The 24,390-nt window shown below is 39.0% G+C and overlaps 1 protein-coding gene across 2 annotated transcripts in view; it reads left to right on the forward strand.

Moving 5' to 3' along the window:
- Positions 1-24,390, forward strand: part of DNAAF9 (dynein axonemal assembly factor 9) — a 107,948-nt gene that overhangs the window by 19,382 nt on the left and 64,176 nt on the right. For both annotated transcript variants that reach the window (XM_074346995.1, XM_074346996.1), the window contains exons 4-10: positions 1,820-1,944; positions 2,658-2,754; positions 4,136-4,242; positions 15,705-15,782; positions 18,426-18,524; positions 19,745-19,800; positions 22,521-22,656. In XM_074346995.1, the coding sequence (XP_074203096.1) occupies positions 1,820-1,944; positions 2,658-2,754; positions 4,136-4,242; positions 15,705-15,782; positions 18,426-18,524; positions 19,745-19,800; positions 22,521-22,656 (698 nt within the window). The remainder of the gene's footprint in view (positions 1-1,819; positions 1,945-2,657; positions 2,755-4,135; positions 4,243-15,704; positions 15,783-18,425; positions 18,525-19,744; positions 19,801-22,520; positions 22,657-24,390) is intronic.

Below are 24,390 nucleotides of genomic sequence, written 5' to 3' on the forward strand. Positions count from 1 at the left end.
GAAGACACAGGAATAGACAAATCAAAATGGACAAGAGACAGCTCTTGTGAAGCAGCTGGGGCACGCATGAAAGGAAACAGCTGATGCTGAAATAATCATTCTGTGGAATTTTATCCCCCAGGGGACATTTGCCAATGTCTGAAGACATTTTTTATTGTCACAACTGGGTAGAGTGAGTAAAAGCCAGGTATGCTACTAAACATCCTACAGTGAATACACAGGACAGCTCCCCACAACAAAGAGTGATCTGGTCTAAACTGTCAGTAGTGCTGAGGTTGAAAGCTGAGATTACCCGATCTATGCTTCTGCATTTCGATCTCTAATTATACGAGGGGAAAAGAAACTAACATGAAGGATTTATTTTTAAAAGAAACTTTAAAAACAATTTTCATGTTCATCCAATTCTCTTGTGCTTTCTTCTTTTACCTGACAGTAATAACATCAGTCCTAAGAACGCTTAATTAGGTTTTGTAGCTGTTGCATCATTTCTTTTACTGGATCCTAATTCTTTGCAGGATGTTACACATTAGTGTAGAGTACATTCCACACAGGAAGCCCTTAGGGACTTCAAATTCTCACTGTTGAGCAGATGGTCTGCAAGTGATTGAGGGCAGGGCTCCCAGTAGGATGAGAGGGGGCCCTTTCCTATCTCTCAGTCAGCATGAAGAGGCTGCTCCATCCTGTGTTCCCTAGAACACGTTGAGTCTGTGGAGCTCCAGGTGTGGAGCTCAGAGTGGCTTAAAAAGGCCACCATCATGGAGCTTTATTTTATGAGGCCACCTAGCTGTGCAGTCAGCTGAGATCCATATTCACCAGGCTTATGTTTTTGTAGATTATGGTCTGTTGCACTGTGTACTGTGTTTTCATTGCCTCCTGTCTCAGTGATCCCTGCCCCTCCTTGCTCCTCTCTCACCTCTAGGCACCTCTCCAGCCCATTCCCTACTGTCATCTTGTTAGAAAGAGACCTGATGGCTCTAGTTTCTGAGGAGCCGTAAAGTGGAGCCTCTGCTTTCCATCTGAAAGTGTGACTGCTTTCTTTCTCAGTGTTCAAACTGTTTTACTATTCCTGCTTCAGTCCATGGCTCTTTTGTTAGTTTGCCTGGTTTTATTTGCACCCTTGGGATTGCTTTATTTATTTGACCCACCAGCATTGATGGATTGATGGTTCCTCCTTAAATCTGTGAGCTGCTGATCTATTTATAGAAGCCTGCCCACTTGCTTCCACTTCCTTCCTCCCAGTCTTTCCTGTGTACAGAATTCTCCCTTGTATACAGAGTAACCCTTCCCAGGTTGCCAGGAAAGGGATGTCCTGACAGGCACTGACAGGTGATGCCCTCCGGCCCGCAGTTGCCTTGAGCCAGAAAAGCCATAAGCCAAGAGCTCTAGACACTGATGTCTGCAGGAGAATCAGTCACCGGCCATGTTTGGTGCTGTTTTCCTGCCTCGGTGGCTTTTGACTGTGGAGTTTCCTTTGCTATTTATCTCCACAGTGTTACATAGCTGAGTTTGGTACAACAGATTTTACTCTGTTGAACTTTGCAAAACACCCTGAAGGCTGTTCTTTTGACTTACTCGGTGCCTGCATTGCCATAACCAGAAGGCTGAGGTGGTGGAAGCATTACATGGGGACAAGGAAATCCTTGCTGTCCACACTTGGATATTCTACAGTCACTTTGAAGCATGTTGCCTGATTTAAGCATTTTCAGTTTAGAGTTTTGTTTCTGAAGTGGTTTTGATGGTTTTACTGATTATGTGGGCAGAAGATGTCTAACTGAAATGACTCTGACAATCTTGTATTTTAATTTTGTTTTTCTTGCAGATGTGATTATATTGATCAAATCAGACAGTGTCCATCTGTACTGTAATCCTGTAAACTATCGCTATCTCTTACCCTATGTAGCACATTGGAGAAACCTGCATTTCTACTGCATGACAGAAAATGAGGTGAGAAGAGATAGACTAGGCGCTTGGGGACACTCTGAGGAAAATGTAGATGTGGAACAGGAGGCCAGATCTTAAAAAAGTTAAATTGCAAAATGTGGTTACAAAAAAGCTTATTTGTTTTAGTGAAACTTCTCATATTTCATTATGAGGCTACCTTATAGATAAATTGCATGCCTAAGGGAGACAAAAAGAGAACTCTTCAAATTGGAACCTAAGAGCAGGCTTGTAAACCTACCTTTCTGCCCTGCTTCTTCATCACGACTGGATCCTTGCTCTCAGGCCTAGGAACTGCCCCAGGAGAACTTAATAAGCTCTGTGACATTTCCGTGTTTGGATTTCTTGCTATTTGTTTCTATTTCCCTTTGGACCCTTTTCAAGGGTTTGGCTGGAAATCAAATTGGGATTTAAGATTTAGGATTTCATGAAAATTATGATCCAGTGTGGCTCAAGAACCTTTCTTTCCATACAAGCATTTGGGGGATTTTTGAGGACAAATTTCTCTCTTGCATTTAGGTCTCTGATCCATTTTGAGCTTATTTCTGGGTGTGGTATAAGGAAGGGAATGACAAGTGTTTCTGACCAGCAAACAAAACATTGGCTTTAAAAACACCCTCTTGGGACATTTTGGGACCACTGGTAAAAATGCAGAGAAAATATGGGACTTCGTATGTTGTCTCATGATAGCCTGTTTTCCTTTCCATTTCCTTCTTTAGTATGAAGATGAGGAAGCTGCAGAAGAATTTAAAATTGCCAGCTTTGTGGACATGGTTCGAGACTGTAGTAGAATTGGCATCCCTTACAGCTCCCAAGGTACGTATCTGACATCTTAGAGCCTTGCTTGGATGGTATGTGAATCGAATGTCCTTCCTTCTCCTTTCAGTGGAGGCATTCAGCTGGGAAGCCCGTTGATCTATTTTTGCTAAAGTCAGAAGAGAATCAAGCAGAATGAAATCTGGGAACTTTCCTATGCAAGCTCATGTTGGTAACTACAGATTCTGCAGCAACACCGCAGGCTACCAGCAGTCAGACAGAAGAACTGATGCGAGGTTAGCTGCAGCTGCTGTCTGTTCTGCGCCAGCTATACAGAGAGTGTAGATGTGGGGCCTCTTGCTAATGAGAAATAGTAGTTTGGGTAGCTGTTAAAAATATTCTGTCAGTGAGGCTCAAAAATAATGTATAAAAATGCAGGGAAAAAATTAACAAGTTTAGCAGTGCTTATATCTTCATAAAATGAGTTTGGGAGTAATCCCTCCTTTTCAATCGTCTGGAAGAGTTTGAGAAGGACTGGTATGAGTTCTTCTTTGTATGTTTGGTAGAATTCCCCGGTGAAGCCGTCCGGTCCTGGACTTTTATTTGTAGGGAGGTTTTTAATTGCTATTTCTATTTCCTTTCTAGTGATCGGATTGTTCAAGTGTTCAGATTCTTCTTGATTCAGTTTTGGTGGACAGTATGTTTCCAGAAACTTGTCCATCTCCTCTAGGTTATCCAGTTTGGTTCCATATAGTTTTTCATAATATTCTCGTATGATACTCTGTATTTCTATTTTGTTTGTTGTAATTTCTCCATTTTCCTTTCTTATTTTGCTAATTTGTGCTCTCTCTTTTTTCTTCTTTGTGAGTTTGGGCAGAGGTTTGTCGATTTTATTTACTTTTTCAAAAAGCCAGCTTTTGGTTTGGTTGATTTTTTCTATGGTCTTGTTAATCTCTAGCAGTGCTTATATCTTATTTAAAAAAGAAACAAACCTTGTCCTTTGAAGCTTTTGTTGTTAAGAAAGGAAAAACTTTGATTTGGTAATTTTCCCTTGAGGGACTTGGTTAGCTATGTTCTTAAGGAAGAGGAGCCAAGTTTGGGTCTGTTAATAATTATATCCACTAAGTGATACAAGTCAGATATAATAGGCCACTATTTATTCATTTACTTAGTTAATTATTTACTTAGGAAACCAGAATCTGAAGATACACCATAGAGAAATCTGAATCTTTGTAACTTGTTTATTATGGTTTGTTTTCTTTGGCTTTCATTTTTGTGTTTCTGGTGTTAATATCTAACCAGTTTATCTGTTTCAATTTTATTTTGCTGGTTGAGACTGTGGTGAACTCGTGAAAAATGATGCTGTCTGGCCACATTAGATCGGGTTTAGACTGCTGTGTCCAGGACGGTATTTGATACATGCTGTACTTGATTCCTCTAGGTCACCTGCAGATATTTGATATGTTTGTAGTGGAGAAATGGCCAATTGTACAGGCCTTTGCACTTGAGGGCATTGGAGGGGATGGATTTTTTACCATGAAATACGAGGTACGTATGAAAAGCAGTATCCCTGGTTTTTATCTGCTGTTGGGCTGTTTTTATGAAGGTCCACAGGGTGGGTGTTCATCTGTATAACACTCTGAAAAGCTGGCAGCGACCTCCAAAGGGCATGGAGCAAGTTAAAAGACTTGAAATGGGAAATAGTTGCTGTTTAAGCTTGTCCCCAAACTGAGCTCCTGTGTCCTTTATTCTTGGAGTTCCTCTCTGTCCTCCTTCCTCTCCTTTCCTCATTCTGAGTTCACTGCAGCACCGTAGGCTGACTCTTCTTTTAATTTTTATTGTACTATGTCACACACATTTGTCACACACACCCACTCACACATCCACCCCTGGTGTCTGGACTGGAAGTTCTTAGAGACAAAAACAGTCTTCTTGTTGTTGTTTATATCTCAGAAATTCATGTAATTTAATTTTTCAAGAGCAATGAAAGAGACAGTGCAGAATTTTGTGTAAGTACTGTGTCCTAGAGGAGTGAAAGGGTTAGCTTTTGTGGTAAGAACAGTATCTTTTATTTCAGAATTCTTTGCATCTAGAAAATGACCAATAATATTTGTTAAGTAAATTAATGAATGAGACTGGGAGAGGGGATCATCCAGGGTACACATTAGGGAGGATGACCTGGTATCTACGTGCCTCCATAGGACCCCCACTGAGATGACCTGCCTCCAACCCAGGGAACCAGGGAGAAGAAGCATTGACATGCTAGAAATGGGGGCGTACTGTTAGGGTTAGAGTAAGTGGCACCTTTGGAAGCAAGGCCCAGGGCTCATTCCTACGCGTCCTTCTGAGAACTAGCAGTGTCCCAAGAAATGAATGGAGGCTTACCTGGCACACTCTGTAATGTAAAGGAGCTTGGGCTACATGGATGAAGAGAAGTCCACTTTTCCTGCTTCAGAACCAGTTTTCTCACATTGACTACAAGTAGCAGAAGTTCAGCAAGACTGTGGGAGCTGCCCCTGATAATCAGCAATAATGCTCTCTAATTTAGAAGAATAAGAGCTTAAATGGAGGCAGGCCGTACAAGGTAGAGAGGAAGCTTAAAATTTTTAGTGATAATGGTAATAATTATTTTTAATTAATTGTATAAACTAGGCATTTACAGTGACTCCTACATGCCAGACACTGTTCTAAGCATTTTGCATGGATTTACTTTAATTAATACAGTAACCCTCTGAGGTAGGTACTGTTACCGCTCCTGTTTTACAGAAAGGTTAATGAATTTCCCAGAGTCACAGAGCTGGTAGCCAGTGAGTAGCAGGGCTGGGACTTTGTCTAGAAAGTCTGGCTTCAAAGCCTGGTAGAGTGCATGCTTAGCATCATAAGGTCCTAGGTACATTATCTAGTACAATCAATCAATCAATCAATCAATCAAATCATCCCCTCTCCCCCCGCCCCCACAAAAAAAAAAAGAAGGCAAAGCCTGTGCTCCTAACCCCTGGGCTACCACTAGATTAGCGCTGGAAAGCAGTGTACTAGGAGGCTGCACAATTGCTGCAGCCCAGATAGGGCAGGCCTCTGGCTCCTGCCTTAAGGTGCATCATACCATGAAGTCAAATCCCAAAGAAACAAAACCCCCTTCCAAAAAAAAAAACCTTTATTAAGTTAATGTAGATTTTTACTACAGGGTGGTGTTTTTAGGGGGTGGTGTTGGCAGTGAGGAGAAAACATCACACAACATATGGTACAAGTTATTACTATAAGTCTTCTCTCAAGATCCCTTTCTTCAGATCCTGCCATTCTCTGTAGCTGCTAATTTTCATTCTCTCAGATACCTTTTATCTCCATCTCACTCCCCCCAACCTCAGTTCTCTTCCTTATCCCATCCTTCCTGGTCCTTTACAGTATGGAGCAATTTGGCTTACTGGTCAGCTCTGCCATTATACTCTCTTCTTCTCTGATTCACATATTGAAGGCCTTATAACTGTCTGAGACAGAAGAGTTCTTGCCTCCTCTGAAAGCTTAAGAAGAGAACTGCAAATACTTATAACATAATTTTTTAAACTTCTCTTCTGTTGCATGCCCATAACCAGAAGAAAGTTATTACTCAGAGGATGTTTTGTCTTTGCTGTGGTAGGTGCCAGCATGAGAAAGGAAGCCAGACTCACATTGGATTTACTTGGTATTTAGGCCAGGCCAAACTGAGTTAGGAATATAGAGAACTCTTTCTTCCTGAAAGCAGTACAGGGAAGTTCCTCTGCTAGGGCTTTCCCTGCCTCCAGCTTCCTCCTTACTCTCCAGCTGCTAGAACTATGTGACCTGGTTACGTACATTTACATCAACCAACTCCCCAAGGGGAGGATTCTAAAAGCGAACTTCTGAATAAAGAGAATAACCCTAGAGTGAGCATTGATTCACCTTTTTATGGACAAACATAAGATTTTTGTATTGAAAGGTGGAATAAGACTTAACGAAAAAATTCAATAGAAGGCAAGAAAGAGACCATAGCATATGAGATGCAAGAATAGATCAGTATGTTTTTAAAAAAGTTTTTCTCCAGGAAATAAAATAAAAATTGAGGGGAAAAAAAATCTTTTATACTTTCTAAGAATGGAGTTTGTAAAAAGAGAAATGAGATAAAGTAAGCAGAATTTAAAAGGGAGATGGATGACATATAAGGAAATATTGTAATAAGTCTCAAACTTCATTAGTAGAATTAAAATTTGCATTTAAAAATAGAAATCAGGGAGATTGGCCAAGATGGTGGAGTGGAAAGACCCTGAGCTCACCTGCTCTCCTGAGCACACCAAAATCACAAATGTTTGCAGAACAGCCATCAATGAAAAAGAGCAGAACCTATCAGAAGAGATCTTCTACAACTAGAGACATAAAGAAGGAATGACAACGAGATGGGTAGGAGGGCCAGACTCATGATATAGTCAAGTCTCACACCCCCAGGTGGGTGACCCACAAACGGGAGAATAATTACCTTGCAGAGTTTCTCCCACAGGAGTGAGAGTTCTAAGCCCCATGTCTGGCTCCTCAGTTCGTAGTGGGGGAGGTGGGGGTCCTACATTAAGAAGATGATCCCCCAGAGCATTTGTCTTTGAAGGTGAGTGGGGCTTAATTTCTAGAGTCCTGCAGGTTTGGGGAAAATGGAGACTTTACTCTTAAAGGGCACATGCAGAAATCTGACATGCACTCAGACCCAGGGAAAGAATGGTAATTTGATAGGAGCCTGGCCAGACTTACCTGTTGGTTTTTGAGTCTCTCAAAGAGGCAGGAGGCAACTGTACCTCACCCTGAGGGCACAGACACTGGTAGCAGCCCTTCCTGGGTGCTCATTCTACCATGTAGACATTGGTGCTGGTGGGTGCCATTTGTGGAATCCTCTCTCTAGCTTATTAGTACCAAGACCTGAGCCCAGCTAACAGCCTATAGGTGCCAGTGCTGGGACACTCAGGCCAAGCAACTAACTGGGCAGGGAAACAGCCCCACCTGTCAGTGGACAGGCTGCCTAAACACCTCCTGAGCCCACAGCCACCTCTAGACATGGTTCTGCCCACCAGAGAGCACAGGACCCAACTCCATTCACCAGCGGGCAGGCACCAGCCCCAGAATCCCCTGGGTCCCAGCCTGCCTTTCAGGAAGCCCGCTCTAGCCTCTAGGACCAGCCTCACCCACCAGGCGACAGATACCAGACATAAGAAAACTACAATCTTGCAGCCTGTGAAGACAGAGTACTGGAAATCACTGATGTTTAATGGAAAAAAAAGATTGAAAATAACTGAAAACAGTTTAAGAGACCTTTGGGACAACGTCAAGTGCACTAATATTTGCATTATAGTGGTCCCAGAAGGAAAATAGAGAAAAGGCCTGAGAAAATATTTGAAGACATAATAGCTGGAAACTTCCCTAACCTGGGAAAGGAAAAAGTCATCCAAATCCAGGAGGCACAGAGAGTCCCATAGAGGATTAACCCCAAGAGGAGCACACCAAGACACATTGTAATTTAAATGGCAAAAATTAAAGACAATATTAAAAGTAGCAAAGCAAAGGCAACAAATAACATACAAGGGGACTCTCATAAGGCTATCAGCTGCCGTTTCAGCAGAAATTCTGCAGCTGCAATATATTTAAAGTGATGAAAGGAAAAAGCCTATGACCAAGAATACCCTACCCAGCAATGCTTTCATTCAGATTTGATGCAGAGATCGAAAGCTTTACAGACAAGCAAAAGCTAAAATAATTCAGTGCCACCAAACCAGCTTGACAAGAAATGTTACAGGAACTTCTCAAAAAGAAAAGGCCACAACTAGAAACATGAAAATTATGAAGGTAAGAAATCATCCAAACAAAAGGCTACTAGGAAGACTGAAAGACAAAAGTAGTAAAATCATTTATAACACAAGCAGGTAAAGGATGCACAAAATAATTAGATGTAAAATATATCAAAAGCAGTAATCATAAGGGGAGGAGAGTACAAATACAAGATTGGTAAAATGCATTTGAAACTAAGAGATCAACAACTCAGAACAGTCAAGAATGTAGAAAAGATCGATGATACTGAAAACTTTTTCTTTGAAAAGATAAACAAAATTGATAAACCTTTAACCAGACTCATCAAGAAAAAAAGGGAGCGGGCCCAAATCAATAAAGTCAGAAATGAAAAAGAAGTTGTAACCAACACCACTGAAATACAAAGGATTCTAAGAGATTACTACAAACAACTATATGCCAATAAAATGCACAACCTAGAACAAATGGACAAATTCTTGGAAATGTACAGTCTCCCAAGACTGAACCAGGAAGGAATAGAAGATATGAGCAGATCAATTACCAGTAATGAAATTGAATCAGTAGTTTAAAAACTCCCAACAAACAAAAGTCCAGAACAAAATGACTTCACAAATGAATTCTACCACACATTTAAGTAAGAGTTAACACCTATCCTTCTCAAAGTATTCCAAATAATTGCAGAGGATGGGACACTTCTGAAATCATTCTATGAGGCCAGCATCACTCTCATACCAAAACCAAACAAAAATATCACCACACACACACACACAAAACAGGCCTGTATCACTGATTAACCTAGATGGAAAAATCCTCAACAAAATATTAGCAAACCAAACCCAACAATGCAATAAAAGGCTCATACACCATGGTCAAGTAAGATTTATCCCAAGGATGCAAGGAGTTTTCAATATCTGCATGATACACCACATTAACAAGTTGAAGAATAAAAACCATATGATCATCTCAACAAATGCAGAAAAAGCTTTTGACAAAATTCAACATATTTATGATAAAAACTCTCTAGGAAGTGGGCATAGGGGGAACATACCTCAACATAATAAGGGCTTCATATGACAAACCCACAGCTAGCATCATATTCAACTGTGAATAGCTGAAAGCATTTCCTTTAAGGTCAGGAACAAGGCAAGGATGTCCACTCTAACCACTTTTATTCATCATAATATTAGAAGTCCTAGACACAGCAATCAGACAAGAGAAAGAAATAGAAGGAATCCAAATGGGAAAGGAAGATGTAAAACTGTCAGTGTTTGCAGATGACATGATTCTGAACATAGAAAATTCTAAACTGCTACAGCTCATCAGTGAGTTCAGTAAAGCAGGATACAAAATTAATACACGGAAATCTGTTGCATTTCTATATACTAACAAAGAACTATAAGAAAGAGAAATTATAGAGACAATACCATTTACCATTGCATCAAGAATAGAATACCTTGGAATAAACCTACCTAAGAAGGTAAAAGACCTGTACTCGGAAAACTGTAAGACACTGATGAAAGAAATTAAAGATGACACAAACAGGTGGATTGGAAGAAATGATGTTGTTAAAATGACCATACTACCAAGGCAATATACAGATTGAATGCAATCTCCATCAAAATACCATTGGCATTTTTCGTAGAACTAGAGCAAATTATTTTAAAATTTGTATGGAAACACAAAAGACCCCAAATAGCCAAAACAATCTTGAGAAGTACAGAGCTGGAAGAATCATGCTTCCTGACTTCAGACTTTAATACAAAGCTACAGTAAAACAAACAAACAAAAAACCAAAATGGTACTGGCATGAAAACAGACACATAGATCAGTGGAACAGAATAGAGAGCATGTAAATAGACCCACACACTTATGGTCAATTAAACTATGACAAAGGAGGCAAGAATATACAATGAAGAAAAGACGGTCTCTTCAATAAGTGGTGCTGGGATAACTGGACAGCTGCATATAAAAGAATGAACTTAGAACATTCTCTAACAACATATAAAAAAATAAACTCCAAATGGATTGAAGACCTAAGTGTAAGTCTGGAAAGCATAAAACTCCTAGAGGAAAACATAGGCAGAATACTCTTCAACGTAAATCATAGCAATATTTTTTGGATCTGTCTCCTAAAGCAAAGAAATAAAAGCAAAAATAAATAAATGGGACCTAATTAAACTTAGAAGCTTTGGCGTGGCAAAGGAAACCATCCACAAAACAAAAGGATAACCTACTGAATGAAAAAAATATTTGCAAATTATGTGACCAATAAGGGGTTAATATCCAAAATGTGTAAACAACTTATACAACTCAACCTCAAAAACAAACAACCTGATTAAAAAATGTCCAGAAGACCTGAATAGACAATTTTCTAAAGAATTTTCTAACAGACTCATTAAAAGATGCTCAACAACACTAATCATCAGGGAAATGCAAATCAACCACAGTAAGATACCACCTCACACCTGTTAGAATGACTCATCAAAAAAACAACAAATAGCAAGTATTGGCATGGATGTGGAAAAAAGGAACCCTTGTACACTGTTGGTAGGAATATAAATCGGTGCAGCTGCTGTGGAAAACAGTATGGAGGGTTCTCAAAAAACTAAAAATAGAACTACCATATGACCCAGCATTTCTACTCCTGGGTATATATGCGAAGAAAACAAAAACACTAATTTGAAGAGATACATGCACCCCATTGTTCATAGCAGCATTATTTACAACAGCCATACGGAAGCAACTGTCAACAGCTGAATGGAGAAAGAAGATATGGTATATATACACAGTGGAATACTGCTCGGTCATAAAACAGAATGAAATTTTGCCATTTGCGACAACATGGATGGACTTTGAGGGTATTATACTAAGTGAAATAAGTCAGAAAAAGAAAGACAAATATTGTATGGTATCACTTATATGTAGAATCTTAAAAATACAACCAACCAATGAATATAACAAAAAAGTAGCAGACTCAAAAAAGCACAAAGAATAAAGTAGTGGTTACCAGTGGGGAGGGGGAAGGAAGGGAGCAGCATGGGGGTAGGGGATTAGGAGATACAAAGCAGTATGTTTAAAATAAGCTGCAAGGACATATTGTACAACACAGGGACTATGGCCAATACTTTATAATAACTATAAATGCAGTATAACCTTTAAAAATTGTGAATAACTGTATTATACATCTGTAACATACAATTTTGTACATCAACTATAGTTCAATTAAAAATAAATAGAAATCAAATTCATTGCCCCCTCAAAATTAATCAGTTGACACACTCGTAAAACTGTTCCAGAGTGCAGAGGAAGAAACTAAATAGATTAAATCGATGAGGAAGAAAGTAGTAAAATAGAGGATAGAGAATGGAAACGTGATACTAAAAATGAAGGGATTAATTGAAGGTTATGTAATAGTCTTTGTTGTCCTCCCTCATCCCCAAGTGACAGGCAACCAGACATTTACCAGCTGCCTTCTCCACCCTAGGAAGAACAGGGAACAAGGTGAATGGGTCAGGGTTCTCCATAGAAACTGAAAAACAAGAGAAAACAAAGAGAACTCATTGTCTGGTGTAGTTTTTGACGCCTGAGCGTAAAGCTCTCTACACTTTGGAATTTAGAATATGAGGGGATAAGGATCCTGTAATAATTGCCTCCTGCCTGTCTGCTCTCCCTAAAAAACTTCCTCATAGTTGACAAGCTCTGCTGAAAGCAGAAAGCTTCCAATCAGCCTTTCCTTTTGAAAATATAAACAGGCAATGAAAATCACCAGACGTTTGATTAAATACCTGTAACCTGAGAGAAAAAGATCAAGATTTTTTAAAAAATCTGATTGAATAAGACTCAAAGAAAGGGGGAGGGTATAGCTCAGTGGTAGAGTGCATGCTTAGTATGCACAAAGGTCCTGGGTTCAATCTCTAGTACCGCCATTAAAAACAAACAAACAAACAAACCTAATTACCATCCCTCCCAAAAAAGACTCTAAGATAATTTAAGATATAGAGGAAAACTTAAGACAAAACTCTTAGGTTGCTCAGAGAAGTGTAAAATTTATTTGGTAACCATGGAACAAATGTTATATTGTGATAAATGAGTGTAAGCAAAATACGAGTGCTGGAAAATTATAATTTATAAAATTAACAGAGGAGTTGAGAGGTAAAGTTAGGAAAATCTAAAAATGTCAAATTTTAGAAATCATAGAGATAGAAAATATGAGAAAGAACTTTAAAGTCATAGAAAACTAATGCACAAGGTCTGATATCCAGTAAGTAGGAGTTCCAGAATCTTTCTGGCGCAGAGATACAAGAAGGAAAGAAATTTTAAAAAAAATAAGTAAAACATGTCCAGTGATAAAGAGAAATAAAAAAGCTTTTAAGTTAAATCTCTTAGCAAGTGTGGATGAGAAGGAAAAAAACCTTAAATCTTTCTATGCCTTTTTTGAGCACTAAAGATTGAAGAATATCATAAAAAGCTTTCAGGAAGAAAAAATAAGTGACCTACAATAAGACAACAAGAACTTGATTTCTCTCCTTCCCCAACCAAAACAAACATCAAACAAAATATGTGAAGCATTGGTTTTCAAGACACTAGACATCAATGAAGAATAGTGATTCCCTGAGAGATAGAAATCTCTCACGAGGTGAGCCTCACAGTTTCCCTAGGTTCCTACAGTTGACACTTGAACAGCATGGTTCTGAACTGCAAAGGTCCACTTATATGCAGGTTTTTTTAGTAGACTATAGTACCGTACTGTACCACAGTCCACAGTTGGTGGAATCCACAGATGCAGAACTGTGGATGCAGAGCTGCATGTACAGAGGGCTGACTGTAAGAGTTACACATGGATTTTTCTACTGCACAGAGGGTCAGTGCCCCTAAGCCCCAGGTTATTCAAGGATCAGCTGCACTTTGAGAAAATGTCCAGGCCATGGCATAGTGGGGTTACCCAAGTGGATCTCAGTGCACTTCCTGAGCTGAGTAGATGCAGCTGAGAGTCTGGTGAAGCCAAGGAGCTAGCGTACTAAAGAGGAAGGAACAGCCCAAAGACAGAACTCCCAAGATCTGCCAAGATTTCTCTTCCCCCCATTCCTTGACCCACAATCCAAGTATTCAACAGATTATTGTCAGTACATTCATGTGTGAGGTAACTGCTGGAAAAAAACATCTCGAAGTATTCCAGAACAGTGGGTCAGAGCTGGGAATAGTGCCTGTTCTCATCAGTTAGACTGGAAAAATGCATAATTCACAGGGCATTGGATAGAGTCCTCAGGAGGGTTTTGTCTCAGTAGTGGGGAATAATCATTCAGCCCTAGTCTGAGCACTGCTCTGGACCCTCCGAACAATTTGTACAAGCAAGACCTGAAAGGATCAAACAGTTTCCAAGTAACTTAAATGCATTCCAGAACAAAGCACAAAAATATTTATAGGAATACAAAAATATCTGGCTCCCAAGAAGGCAAGTTCACAATATCTGGCATCCAAAGGTTATCAGTTTACCAAGAAGCGGGAAAACGTGACTGAAAGGTAATCACAACTGACCTAGAATTGACAGAAATGTTAGAATTAGAAGGCAAGGGCATTAAAAGTTTCTCTAAATGTATTCCATGTGTTCACGAAGCTAGAAGAAAGATTGAACATGTTAAACAGAAACAGACAAAAAAAAAAGAGACCCAAATTGAACTTGTAGGAGTGAAAACTGCAATATCTAAGATGAAAAATACACTAGATGGCATTAACCTGCCAAAGAAAAGATTAGTGAATTTGAATTGATAGTAGTAGAAACTATCCAAGATGAAGCACAGGAAGACTAAAGAATCCAAAAGAATGGAAAGAGCATCAGTGATTGACAAATCAGGCATAAGGACAGAATACATTTTAAAACAAACAAACAAAAATTCCTCCCATTAATCCTTTCTTAGGAAGCTATTGGAGGATGTGCTCCAGCAAACAAAGAAGTTAAAATAAGGAGACAAGTAAACAATGGAACCAGATCCATCATGTGAGAGCTCCAGGATGACACCAAAGAGAAGTCTCAAAATGATAGTTACACGTGCACAGCAAGCGTACATAACAGCAAGACCATAATGAAGCAAGAAGAAAAAAATTGATAGATTATCTAATACTTTTAGGCCAGTGGTTCTCAATTGGGATGATTTTGCTGCCCCATCTCCACCCTCTCTGCAAGTCATTTGGCAGTATTTGGACATACTTTTGGTTTGCCTGGACAGAGGGGTGTTGAGGCATCTAGTAAGTAGAAGCCAGGGATGTTGCTAAGCCTGCTACAGTGCACTGGGCAGCCCCTTGCAACAAAGACATAACTGACCCAAAATGACAGTAGTGTTGCTGTTTATAAACCCGCATATAAGCATACCAGCAAATTAAGTGGGGGAAGTTAGAAGAAAATTGTAGGATTTTTTTTAATATTACACAAGTGAAAAAAGTGAAGCTGTTGGTAGCTCTAGGAAAAACAATTTGTTTAAGAAAGCAAATAGGAATATGGTATGTACTTGGCCTGCAGTAAATTATATAGAAACAGATATAGATAAATATGTCTTTAATGTTATAAACAGTAACCACTGGTTTAACAAAAAAGTCATATATGATATTAGATAATGTTAAAGTGTGTTATGTGTATGTAGAGAAGAGGTGTGAGAGTGGGGACGAGCATAGAAGAACTACATCTTTGCCATAAGTCAATATTTAATTTCTAAATTGATAAATCAAGAAGTAGGGTTCGAGCTTACAAAATATGGAGATAATTACCAGAAAGAAAATGTTAAAAGAATTCAACGTGGTTGGCTCTGAGGATTGAGGCTAGTGGAGGCTTGTGAAAGGTTGGAGTAGGGGATTAAATGTTTTTTATTACAAGCCTTTAGTACTAGTATTTGATTTTTTTTAAACTATAGAAATGTGTTATTTTAATTAAACTTTGATTTTAAACAAAGATGAAAATTATATATCTGTATGTATGTAAATATATATATGCCTATCATTGAAGATATTCAGAAGATGTACCAAAGTTTCTGAAAAGATAGTTTCCTTGAATGGGATAGCATTTTTCAATATGTATAGGTTCTCATACAATTGATAAAGTTTGATTTATTGTTCTAATCACTGAGTTTTCACCAAGATAGTAACTTCTCAGTGTCAGAAAATAATTCTGATAGTCCTAATGATATTGACTCAGTTATTTGATTGTTTTTGCCCTTGTGTTATAGTTGCAGGATGTGAGTTTGAATCTGTGGAATGTCTACAGCAAGATGGATCCTATGTCTCTGGAGAGTTTGCTTTCAGAAGTAAGGAGCCACACTGTATTTAACTTGTAAATATTACAACCAGCTCAGTTATCTACTAATGTATTAAGGAACGCAGGATATATTTTAGTTGGTTTTAGCTGAAGAATTGAGCAGTCGCTTCCCTGATTGCTATCTTGAACTCCTTGGGAGTGGAAGAGGACCAGGAAAAGTGCTACTACCTCTTCCGCTCTGAGGAAACCTCACCTGAGGTGAGAACAAGGCTGCCTGCCTGGTCCAAGGTTTAGGTTTTCACCTAAAGACATTGTTTCTATTGGGCTGGACTTTAGAAAAATAGTACAGAGGGTGCCTTTTTGCACTTTCTCTGGTGTAAAAAGAGTTAAAAAATTGGTGTATGCTTTAAAGGAATCAAGGGTTAGACAGGTTGAAGTTTCTCTGTAAAGGAGTAGATAGTAATATTTTAGGCTTTGGGCCCTGTGCTCTGTTGGAACTACCTAACAATGCCATTATAGACAGTGCTTTACCGAAAGGATGTGTCTCTGTTTAAGCAAACTTTATTTTCAAAAATATATGGCCTGCCCACAGGCCATAATTTGCTGACTCCTGGATTGAAAGATGAGGCATTAATTTTTCATCTTAACTTCGAAGAATAAATTCAGGGTGGGTGGAGCAATTTGCAATGAGGAGCAACAAACAAAACTAAGGAGTAGGTACTTTGTTTTAGCAACTCAGTAGTGACTCTCAGTGGTCATGGACAGCTGTGTGGAAAGAGAACGGTATATACGGCCTGCCCACAGGCCTTAATTCCTACTGGCCAATCTCTGCTGGCAACTCTTTGATGGCCAGAGAGCCAGTGCTTCTTGGTCCAATCCCATAGAGAGGAAATGCAGACTACTCTGAGATTTGATTTAGAAAGATGTTCAAAATGTTTGGTGAAAAAAATAGAAAGCAGAATCTATTTCCATCTTTGTAAAATAATTTGTGTTTCTGTGTCTTAGAAACTTCAGATGGTAGTCTTTACTGGTTGTTTTCATTATTTTACTTATTTTCATTTTCTTACTTTTATTACATCATGTAATTCATAAAAATACTTTTTAATATTGAAGTTAAGTTCCTTTTCCCCCTCTGAGTCACCTGAGAGCAGATACTGCTGGATGGCAGCCTAGGGCCAAGAGGTCTGTCTAAAGTTCAGGGTTCTTCCCTTGTGGCCAAGGGCCAAGACACAGTGGCATGTTTCTGGGGGTTGCAGTTTTTGCTGCTTACCTGACCTTGAAGTCTGTCTGGGCCTGTCTTCTGGATTTGGCCTTGAGGAGTCTGAGAAGATAGACTTTCCCTTCTTCATCATCAGATTCAACTAAGCAGTTCCACCTCATCACAGAGTATCCATTTCCACAGATGCACTGGTTTTGCTGGGTAACAGTTGGAGAATGGTATGTGTAGTGCAAAGTGCACAGGCGTTGGGTATCTCTTACCTAGATGTATATTCACTCTCGCTCTTGTTAGTATTGCCTCCTCAGATCACTTTACTCTTCATTGTCTCAGTCACCTCATCTATAAAGTGGACATAGACAGGTACACAAGGATATTAGGAAGATTTAAATATATAGATGAATATTTCCTATATAGTGATAGTTATTTTCTGAGCAATAATTCATTTTGTCTTCCATTTTAGTCATAGCATAGAGCTGAAAGCAACGTTTAATGATTCATTCCACCTTATTCGATAATTAGTACTGACATATCCACTTCCGTTGGAGAAGTTTTTTGGGAGCAAAGTGCCTGTCTTCTTCTGTGTATCCCCCAAAGCACACAGTGTTTTTCACCTAGAACAGGGCCAGAGAATGGCTGCTGCTCAACTGTATAACTCTGCTTCTTGTCAGAGACCCAAGCCAAAATGGATGTCACCATGTAGGCCATTAAAATGGAAACATACTTCTGAGTTTGTTTCTAAATAGAATTGAAAAACAAAGTGCATTCTGTACCAATAGCTATGTTGATTCTTTTTTTTTTTTTTTTTTTTTTTGAGGCTTACAAAATGAAGCATTCTGGTATTACCCTGAAAAGATTGGACAGAGCCAAGCAGGCAAGGCACAGACCCACACTGGGGTGCACAGTCTCAGATGCGACTTCCCTGAGGCCAGTGATGTACATTATGGGTGTCTGCTAGAGAGAGCAGACAAATGGCAGGAAGTCAAGGGGGTGGCTCAGATGTTCTTAGCCACCACCGGCTAGCCGACAGTAGAGGCAGAGAAGTTGACAAGTACTGCAGATCTATAGTATGCAAGGCCTGGTGGTGAGCACTTTCTATTTATCTAGGTTATTTCATTTAATTCCTGTAATATCTCTGTAAGATAAGTGATAATCCTCCTGTTACTCACATAAGGCATTTGAAGCTCAGGTTAATTTCCTTGCTAAGACCACACAACCAGTAAGAGGCAGAGCAAAGTTTCCAACACAAGTCTTTCTGAATCTAATCATGCTTCCACTGCTAAAATTTGATGGCAGCTGGAAATAGGGAGTGGATCTGAGAACAAAAGACTTGGACAGACATTGAAGATCTGCGGTTAGTCTTTTAAATGACATATTTATGTGGTCTGGTATTTTGAGATGCAGTTTCATAATTCTGGTGTTCAAAGTACTTCCTTAAATGATCAAACACAGTATCTTTTTTCACTTTCTTTCTAGGATTTGGTGGCTTTTGAACATCAGTGGACTAGCTTCTTTGCTAATTTTGACACAGAAATTCCGTTCCTGCTAGAACTATCTGAATCTCAGGCGGGTGAGGTATGTAAGGGAAGGGTCAAAAAGGGAAGGAAAAAAACTGGTTAACTTATTTATTGTTTTTATTTTTGTTAAATTTTTTTTTCAGAATACAACACTACTAACCCTAATTTGGTTATTATTTCCTTAAGCTTTGTTGCATGCTGTAAAGAAGTTTTTAACTCCCATGCTAACCCCTGTATGAGAAGTTGGTTTTTTTTCTGTGCCAGCTTCTCTACAAGAAGGATACTCATTTTTCAGAAGTGGTACCTCTGTCAACCAGGAATCCTGTTGAACACCAGTTAATAAGCCTAGGAGTAATTCTCCACATGTGAATAGCACAGCCTCTAGGTAAAGCCAAGCTTTCTTTCTGGGCAAACAATAGTGAAGTTACTAGTTCGGGCTAAGACCCACTCCATGAGTAAACTGAGGTGTGTGAATCAAGAACCATGGCAACAGGAAGGATCAAAAGAGAGATCTTGATCTTGCCCTTGAGCCTGCTTTGGGTTTGCACTGCCAGTCCTCAGTTCTTCTGTGTTGCGCAGTGACTCAGGACAAGCCTTACCCCTGATCTTTGAAACTGGAGTTGATCTTTGTTGTCATGCAGTTTACTTTTACATTATGTTATATATCCCACAGTATATTGCTCTTATTTTTATTTAAAGAGTCAATTATCTTTTTATCTTTTAAAAATCTTTAAAAATTTTTTTAAAGATTTAAATAATTTAAAAATAGGATGTAGTGACATACCCATAGAGTTCCTTGGATTCTTCCTCACCACTGATTTTAAATTAGTCTACATTGATATTAGAATTAACATGTATTCTAATTTGTAGAATTAACATAATTCTAATTATTGGAAATGTTGGGGAAATTTTCTAATATCAGGAAAAAAATTCCTGTATTGTTAGTAATTTGGACCATAGATGGTGGTTGGTCCAGTTTCCTTTTAGTAGTTAAAAACTAAAATCTGACAAGAATTTCTTTTTTTTAACCTTCCTTTTCTTTTTTTCTTTTGTAGCATTTTATCTTTTTTCTTTGCTGGTATTTGTTTGCTGTCTATCCCCAAAATTTATGTTTTTATCCATCACATATGTCCTTCCATGTTCTTAAAACAATTTATCAACATACGTGTCTCTCTCTCTCACACACACACACAGACAGTATACATACATATATGAGGGGTTTGTGATTGTTTTATAAAATTGTGATCTTAATATATATAACGTTGGCTTCTTTTGTAGCCATTCAGAAGTTACTTCAGTCATGGAATGATCTCCAGTCATATAACTGAAAATAGGTAAGATTCTTGGCAAAGATAGTTGAATGGTAATAGAGAAAATGGTGTTGACAAGGGGGTGGATATAGGAGAGCATCTAAGTCCAGAAGCTGGAGTCAGGAAAATACGGGTTGACTTTAGTCATGACAGAGTAAGAAATCCATACTCTTTAAAATTATCTGTTTCACTGCTTTTATATTTTTGTGTTAAAACCAGTTTTATATTAAATTAGCTTTTAAAACATTGTAGCTTGCTGAAATCTAAAGAAAGGATTTTTTTATTCCATCCATGGCCCAGCAAAGTGAGAGGAAGCAGAATGACCAAGGGCTGGGCAGGGATCAGCAGTGACTTGTGGGGAATAAAAGGGCTTGGGCATAAAGGTCCAGCCCCAGGGAGGCATGGGAGCAATGAGAGTTGCTGCATTTGTTTTCTTAGAGTGTTTCATTCAGCACCTCTTTTGCCATGATAATCAGGAGGGCTCAGCAGGGGTGGTTCCTTGGATGGATAAATGAGAGTAGATCTTTCCTTTTCTTTTCTTCCCCAATTCCAGTCCAATCTGATAGTGAGACAGACTACCCTGGCTGGGACTCAAAAGTCATCTTTTTCTGCTCAGTGTCGCTTAACTTGAATTAAGCATCAGAATTAAAATCAGAGTCATGTTTACTTTTAAGAGTCCCTGTTTGCCTAAAACTTGATGAAGTATTTTTAAGAATAATGAAAAGAAATGCAAAGGATTTTCCACACAATATACACTAAGGGTAATTTAGGGGAAAAGAATGAGATAAAGAAAACTATCTTAGCTGCTATGACAAAAATACCATAGATTGTGAAGCTTATAACAGCAGTTTGGAGGCCTCACAGTTCTGAAGGCTAGGAAGTCCAAAATCATGACACTGGCAGATTTGGTGTCTGGTAAGGACCCTCTTCCTCTTAGATAGCTGTCATTTCACTGAAACCTCACGTGGCAGGTAGGGCGAAGGATGTCTCTGGAATCTCTTTTATGAGAGCCTCTTTTATAATCCCACTCATAATGGCTCCATCCTTATGACCTAATCACCTCCCGAAGGCTCTGCCTCCTAATACTATCACTTTGGGGGTTAGAATTTTAACATATGAATTTGGGAAAGACACAGCGTTCAATCCATAGCAGAAACTGTCTTTTAAAAATATCCTTTAGTCATTGAATGTTCATTGAGAACATATGACATACCAAGCAAGAGATACATGGTTAAAACATAAACCAGACATGGTGTCTGCCCTTATGAAGTGTGTTGTGTGGTGGAGCAATAAGACATTAATCAAGCAACCTCACAAAGAAATACATAATTGCAAACTCTGGCTCCTTGAATGAGAAAAGAACATGATACCATGAAGACTACACTGGAGAATGTGACCTCTTGGGGAAGATGTGAATGATCAGTAAAGATAATTAAAGGAGAATAGCAGTGGTCTTGAGATGAGAATGTGAGGAACATAAAAGAAGATGAGTTTGGCTGGAGTATGGGAGTTGAGAGAGAGTGGCCTTCAGTGGAGCTAAAGAATTTGGTCAGGCCAGACCATGTAAGTCCTTGTTGGCCTTGTGAAAGAATTCGGCCCTTCACCTGGAAATAAATAAATGTTTAAAAGATTGTCCTTTCTGCAGTGTGGAGAACAGATTATAGGAGAGTAGAGTGGAAGCAGAGAAACTGTGAGGAAGTATTGCAGTTGTCCAGGGAAGAAATGATGCCAGTACGGACTAGGCTTGTGACCATGTGGATGGAGGGAACGGGACAAACAGGAGTGAATTTGGATAATTAATTGAGTTTAGAGGGTGAGGAAGCAGGAAAAGTCAAGGAGGCCTCTTGGGCCTGGCTCAGTCCCTTGATGGATGATGATGCGTTTTATTTACTGCAAGATCGGAAAGGGGAACAGGTTTAGGGAGCAAATCATGAGAGAGGAGGGGAGAAAACAGACAGCTGTTTTACCAGATGGTAAAACCCTATGAATACAGAGGAGAACAGTGCACTGAAAGCAACAGCTCTTGCAAGGGGAGAGTGTCAGGTGTTTCTGAGAGACCAAGGAAGGGCGGGCTGAAGACTTTGCACTGGACTTGCTATATGCTACATGAAAGGCGTTGGTGACTTTTGCAAGAGCAGTTTAAGTGAAATGACTGTTGGGGGTTGTTGATTAAAGTGGACTGAGAAATGAGCAGAAAGTAAAAACAAAAATAAAAAGACAAGTCCAGCTAAGAGAAGAGAGGGAAGAGGAGGATAGGGGCAGGGACAGGTAGATGTGGTGAGAATATTTGCAACCCTACCCTCCTTCCCTCCTAAAAGCTACTCAGGAGTGGTTAACAGTTCTTTTGTCTGTCTACAGTGTGAGTATCACAATTGCTATCATTCCTGAAAATGTATATTCCTATCAAAACGCTATTATATGAAACTGGGATTTTGCTCCATCTGTGCATCATGGACAGCAAACTTACAGAGCTTTCTCCTTAAGAGGTAGGATAAGCTGGAAGTATAACCATGGCTTAGGTTTAGTTTTTGTCCCTAAATAACTGATTCCCTATGGGTCAGTAGGAGGAGTCAGAGACATTTGGCATGTGTTCTCAACCCGCAGGGAGCATTAGGTGGACTGTACTGACCGCCTTGCTGAGACTGCAGGATGCCACTCAGGGAAGCCTCAGAACTCACTCATTTGGAAGTTGCCCTGGCCAGGAATCTCTTTTGTAATCACATGTTTTTGATTTGCCACTCTAGCCCTAATAGGCAGCCATTCGTTCTCTTTGGTAATCATTCCACACAAGAAAACCTGAATGCTGGCAACTTTAACTTCCCTTCTGAAGGGCACCTGGTACGCAGCACTGGTCCCAGTGGGAGCTTTGCCAAACACATGGTGAGTGGCTTGACTGTTGCCTAATTGGTTTTATTATCAAATAGGGAAGAGAGGAGCTGGATAAATGGAACCTTTCTAATTAGTGTATTGATTTAACCTTGAATTTGAAGTTGTTTTGGAGTGAAAAGTGATTAAAAACTATGCATTTTTCATGGGGAGAGTTTTGCTCAATGGTAGAGCATATACGTAGCATGCATGAGGTTCTGGGTTTAGTCCCCAGTACCTCCATTAAAAAGATAAATAAATAAACCTAATTACCTCCCCTGCCCCACAGACAAAAAAAAATTTAAAAAATTTAACTATTTTTATATAAGTACTAAGTGTGATTTGAAAGCATCATATTTAATTTTTAAATATTTGAAAGGAAAAGGTTAAAAAAAAATACTTTCACAAACCAAAGTCTTGTTATCCAAGTAGTATCATCAGTAGAATAGGAATTTTAAATTAACTTGAAAATAGACAGTTATTCAAAGCCTGAGTTTGTTGTGTCTTAACCGTTACATTTCAAGTGCCAAAAGAGAACTGTCACCTAAAAATGTATATCCAGTGAAAATCTTCAGGAATGAAGGAGTAATCAAGATATGCTCAGATGAAGGAAAACTAAGAGAATTTGTTGCCAGCAGACCTATCCTAAAGGAGTGACTAGAGGAAGTTCGGTCAAAACAAAGAGGAAATGATTTAAAAAGAAGGAATCATGGAACAATAAGAAGGACAGGACAAAAGAGCACAGTGATAAAACCAGTACAGCATTTTTTATATACTTTAAAATAGCGAATTTTATCTCAAAAGTTTTTCAAAAAAAGAAACCAACCCCAATACACACTCACATTATGGATGACATAACCAGCTTCCGTTCTTAAGTCTGTGCAACTCTAAAGCCAAAGGGCTTTCACTCGTTAGTTCAGTGATCCTTATTGAGTGTCTGCTATGTGCTAGGTGCACTGTGCTAGGTGCAGGGCGTATATAGTCGTGGTCTCTGCCTTTAAGGATCTCTTGGGCTAGTAGAAGAGTCAGTGAGGATGGTGCTGTGAAATGTTTGGAGCAATAATTTAGCCATCCCTTACACACCTTGGAATGGCTAAAATCTAAAACACTGACAACACCAAATGCTGAAGAGAATGTGGAGCAACAGAAACTTGTTTATTACTGGTAAGAATGTAAAATGGTACAGACACTTTGGAAGATAGTTTGATTCACAAAACTAAACATACTTTTAGCACCAATTATGCTCCTTGGTATTTACCCAAATGAGTTGAAAACTTACGTTCACGCAAAAACCTACGCAAGGAATTTTTTTTTATAGCAGCATTTTTCATAATTGTCAAAACTTAGAAACAGCCAAGGTGTCCTTCAATAGGTGAATGGATAAATAAACTGGTACATCCATACAATGGAATATGTTTCACTGATAAAAAGAACTATCAAACCACAAAACAACATGGAGGAACCTGAAATGCACATTGCTAAGTGAAGGAAGCCAGATTGCCAAGGCTAATTCCCAGTATATGACATTCTGCAAAAGGCAAAACTACAGAGACTAAGTCAGTTGTTGCCTGGAGTTTGAGAGGGAACAAGAATACATGAAGCACAGGGGATTTTTAGGACCGTGAAACTATACTATATGATATAGTCATGATGGACACATGTCATTCCCATATAGTGTACAATATAAACAGTGAACTGTAATGTAAACTATGGACTTTAATAATAATGTATCAGTATTAGTTAATCAAT

Source organism: Camelus bactrianus, chromosome 19 (genome assembly GCF_048773025.1).
Source record: "Camelus bactrianus isolate YW-2024 breed Bactrian camel chromosome 19, ASM4877302v1, whole genome shotgun sequence".
In the NCBI taxonomy this organism is placed as follows: Eukaryota; Metazoa; Chordata; class Mammalia; order Artiodactyla; family Camelidae; genus Camelus; species Camelus bactrianus.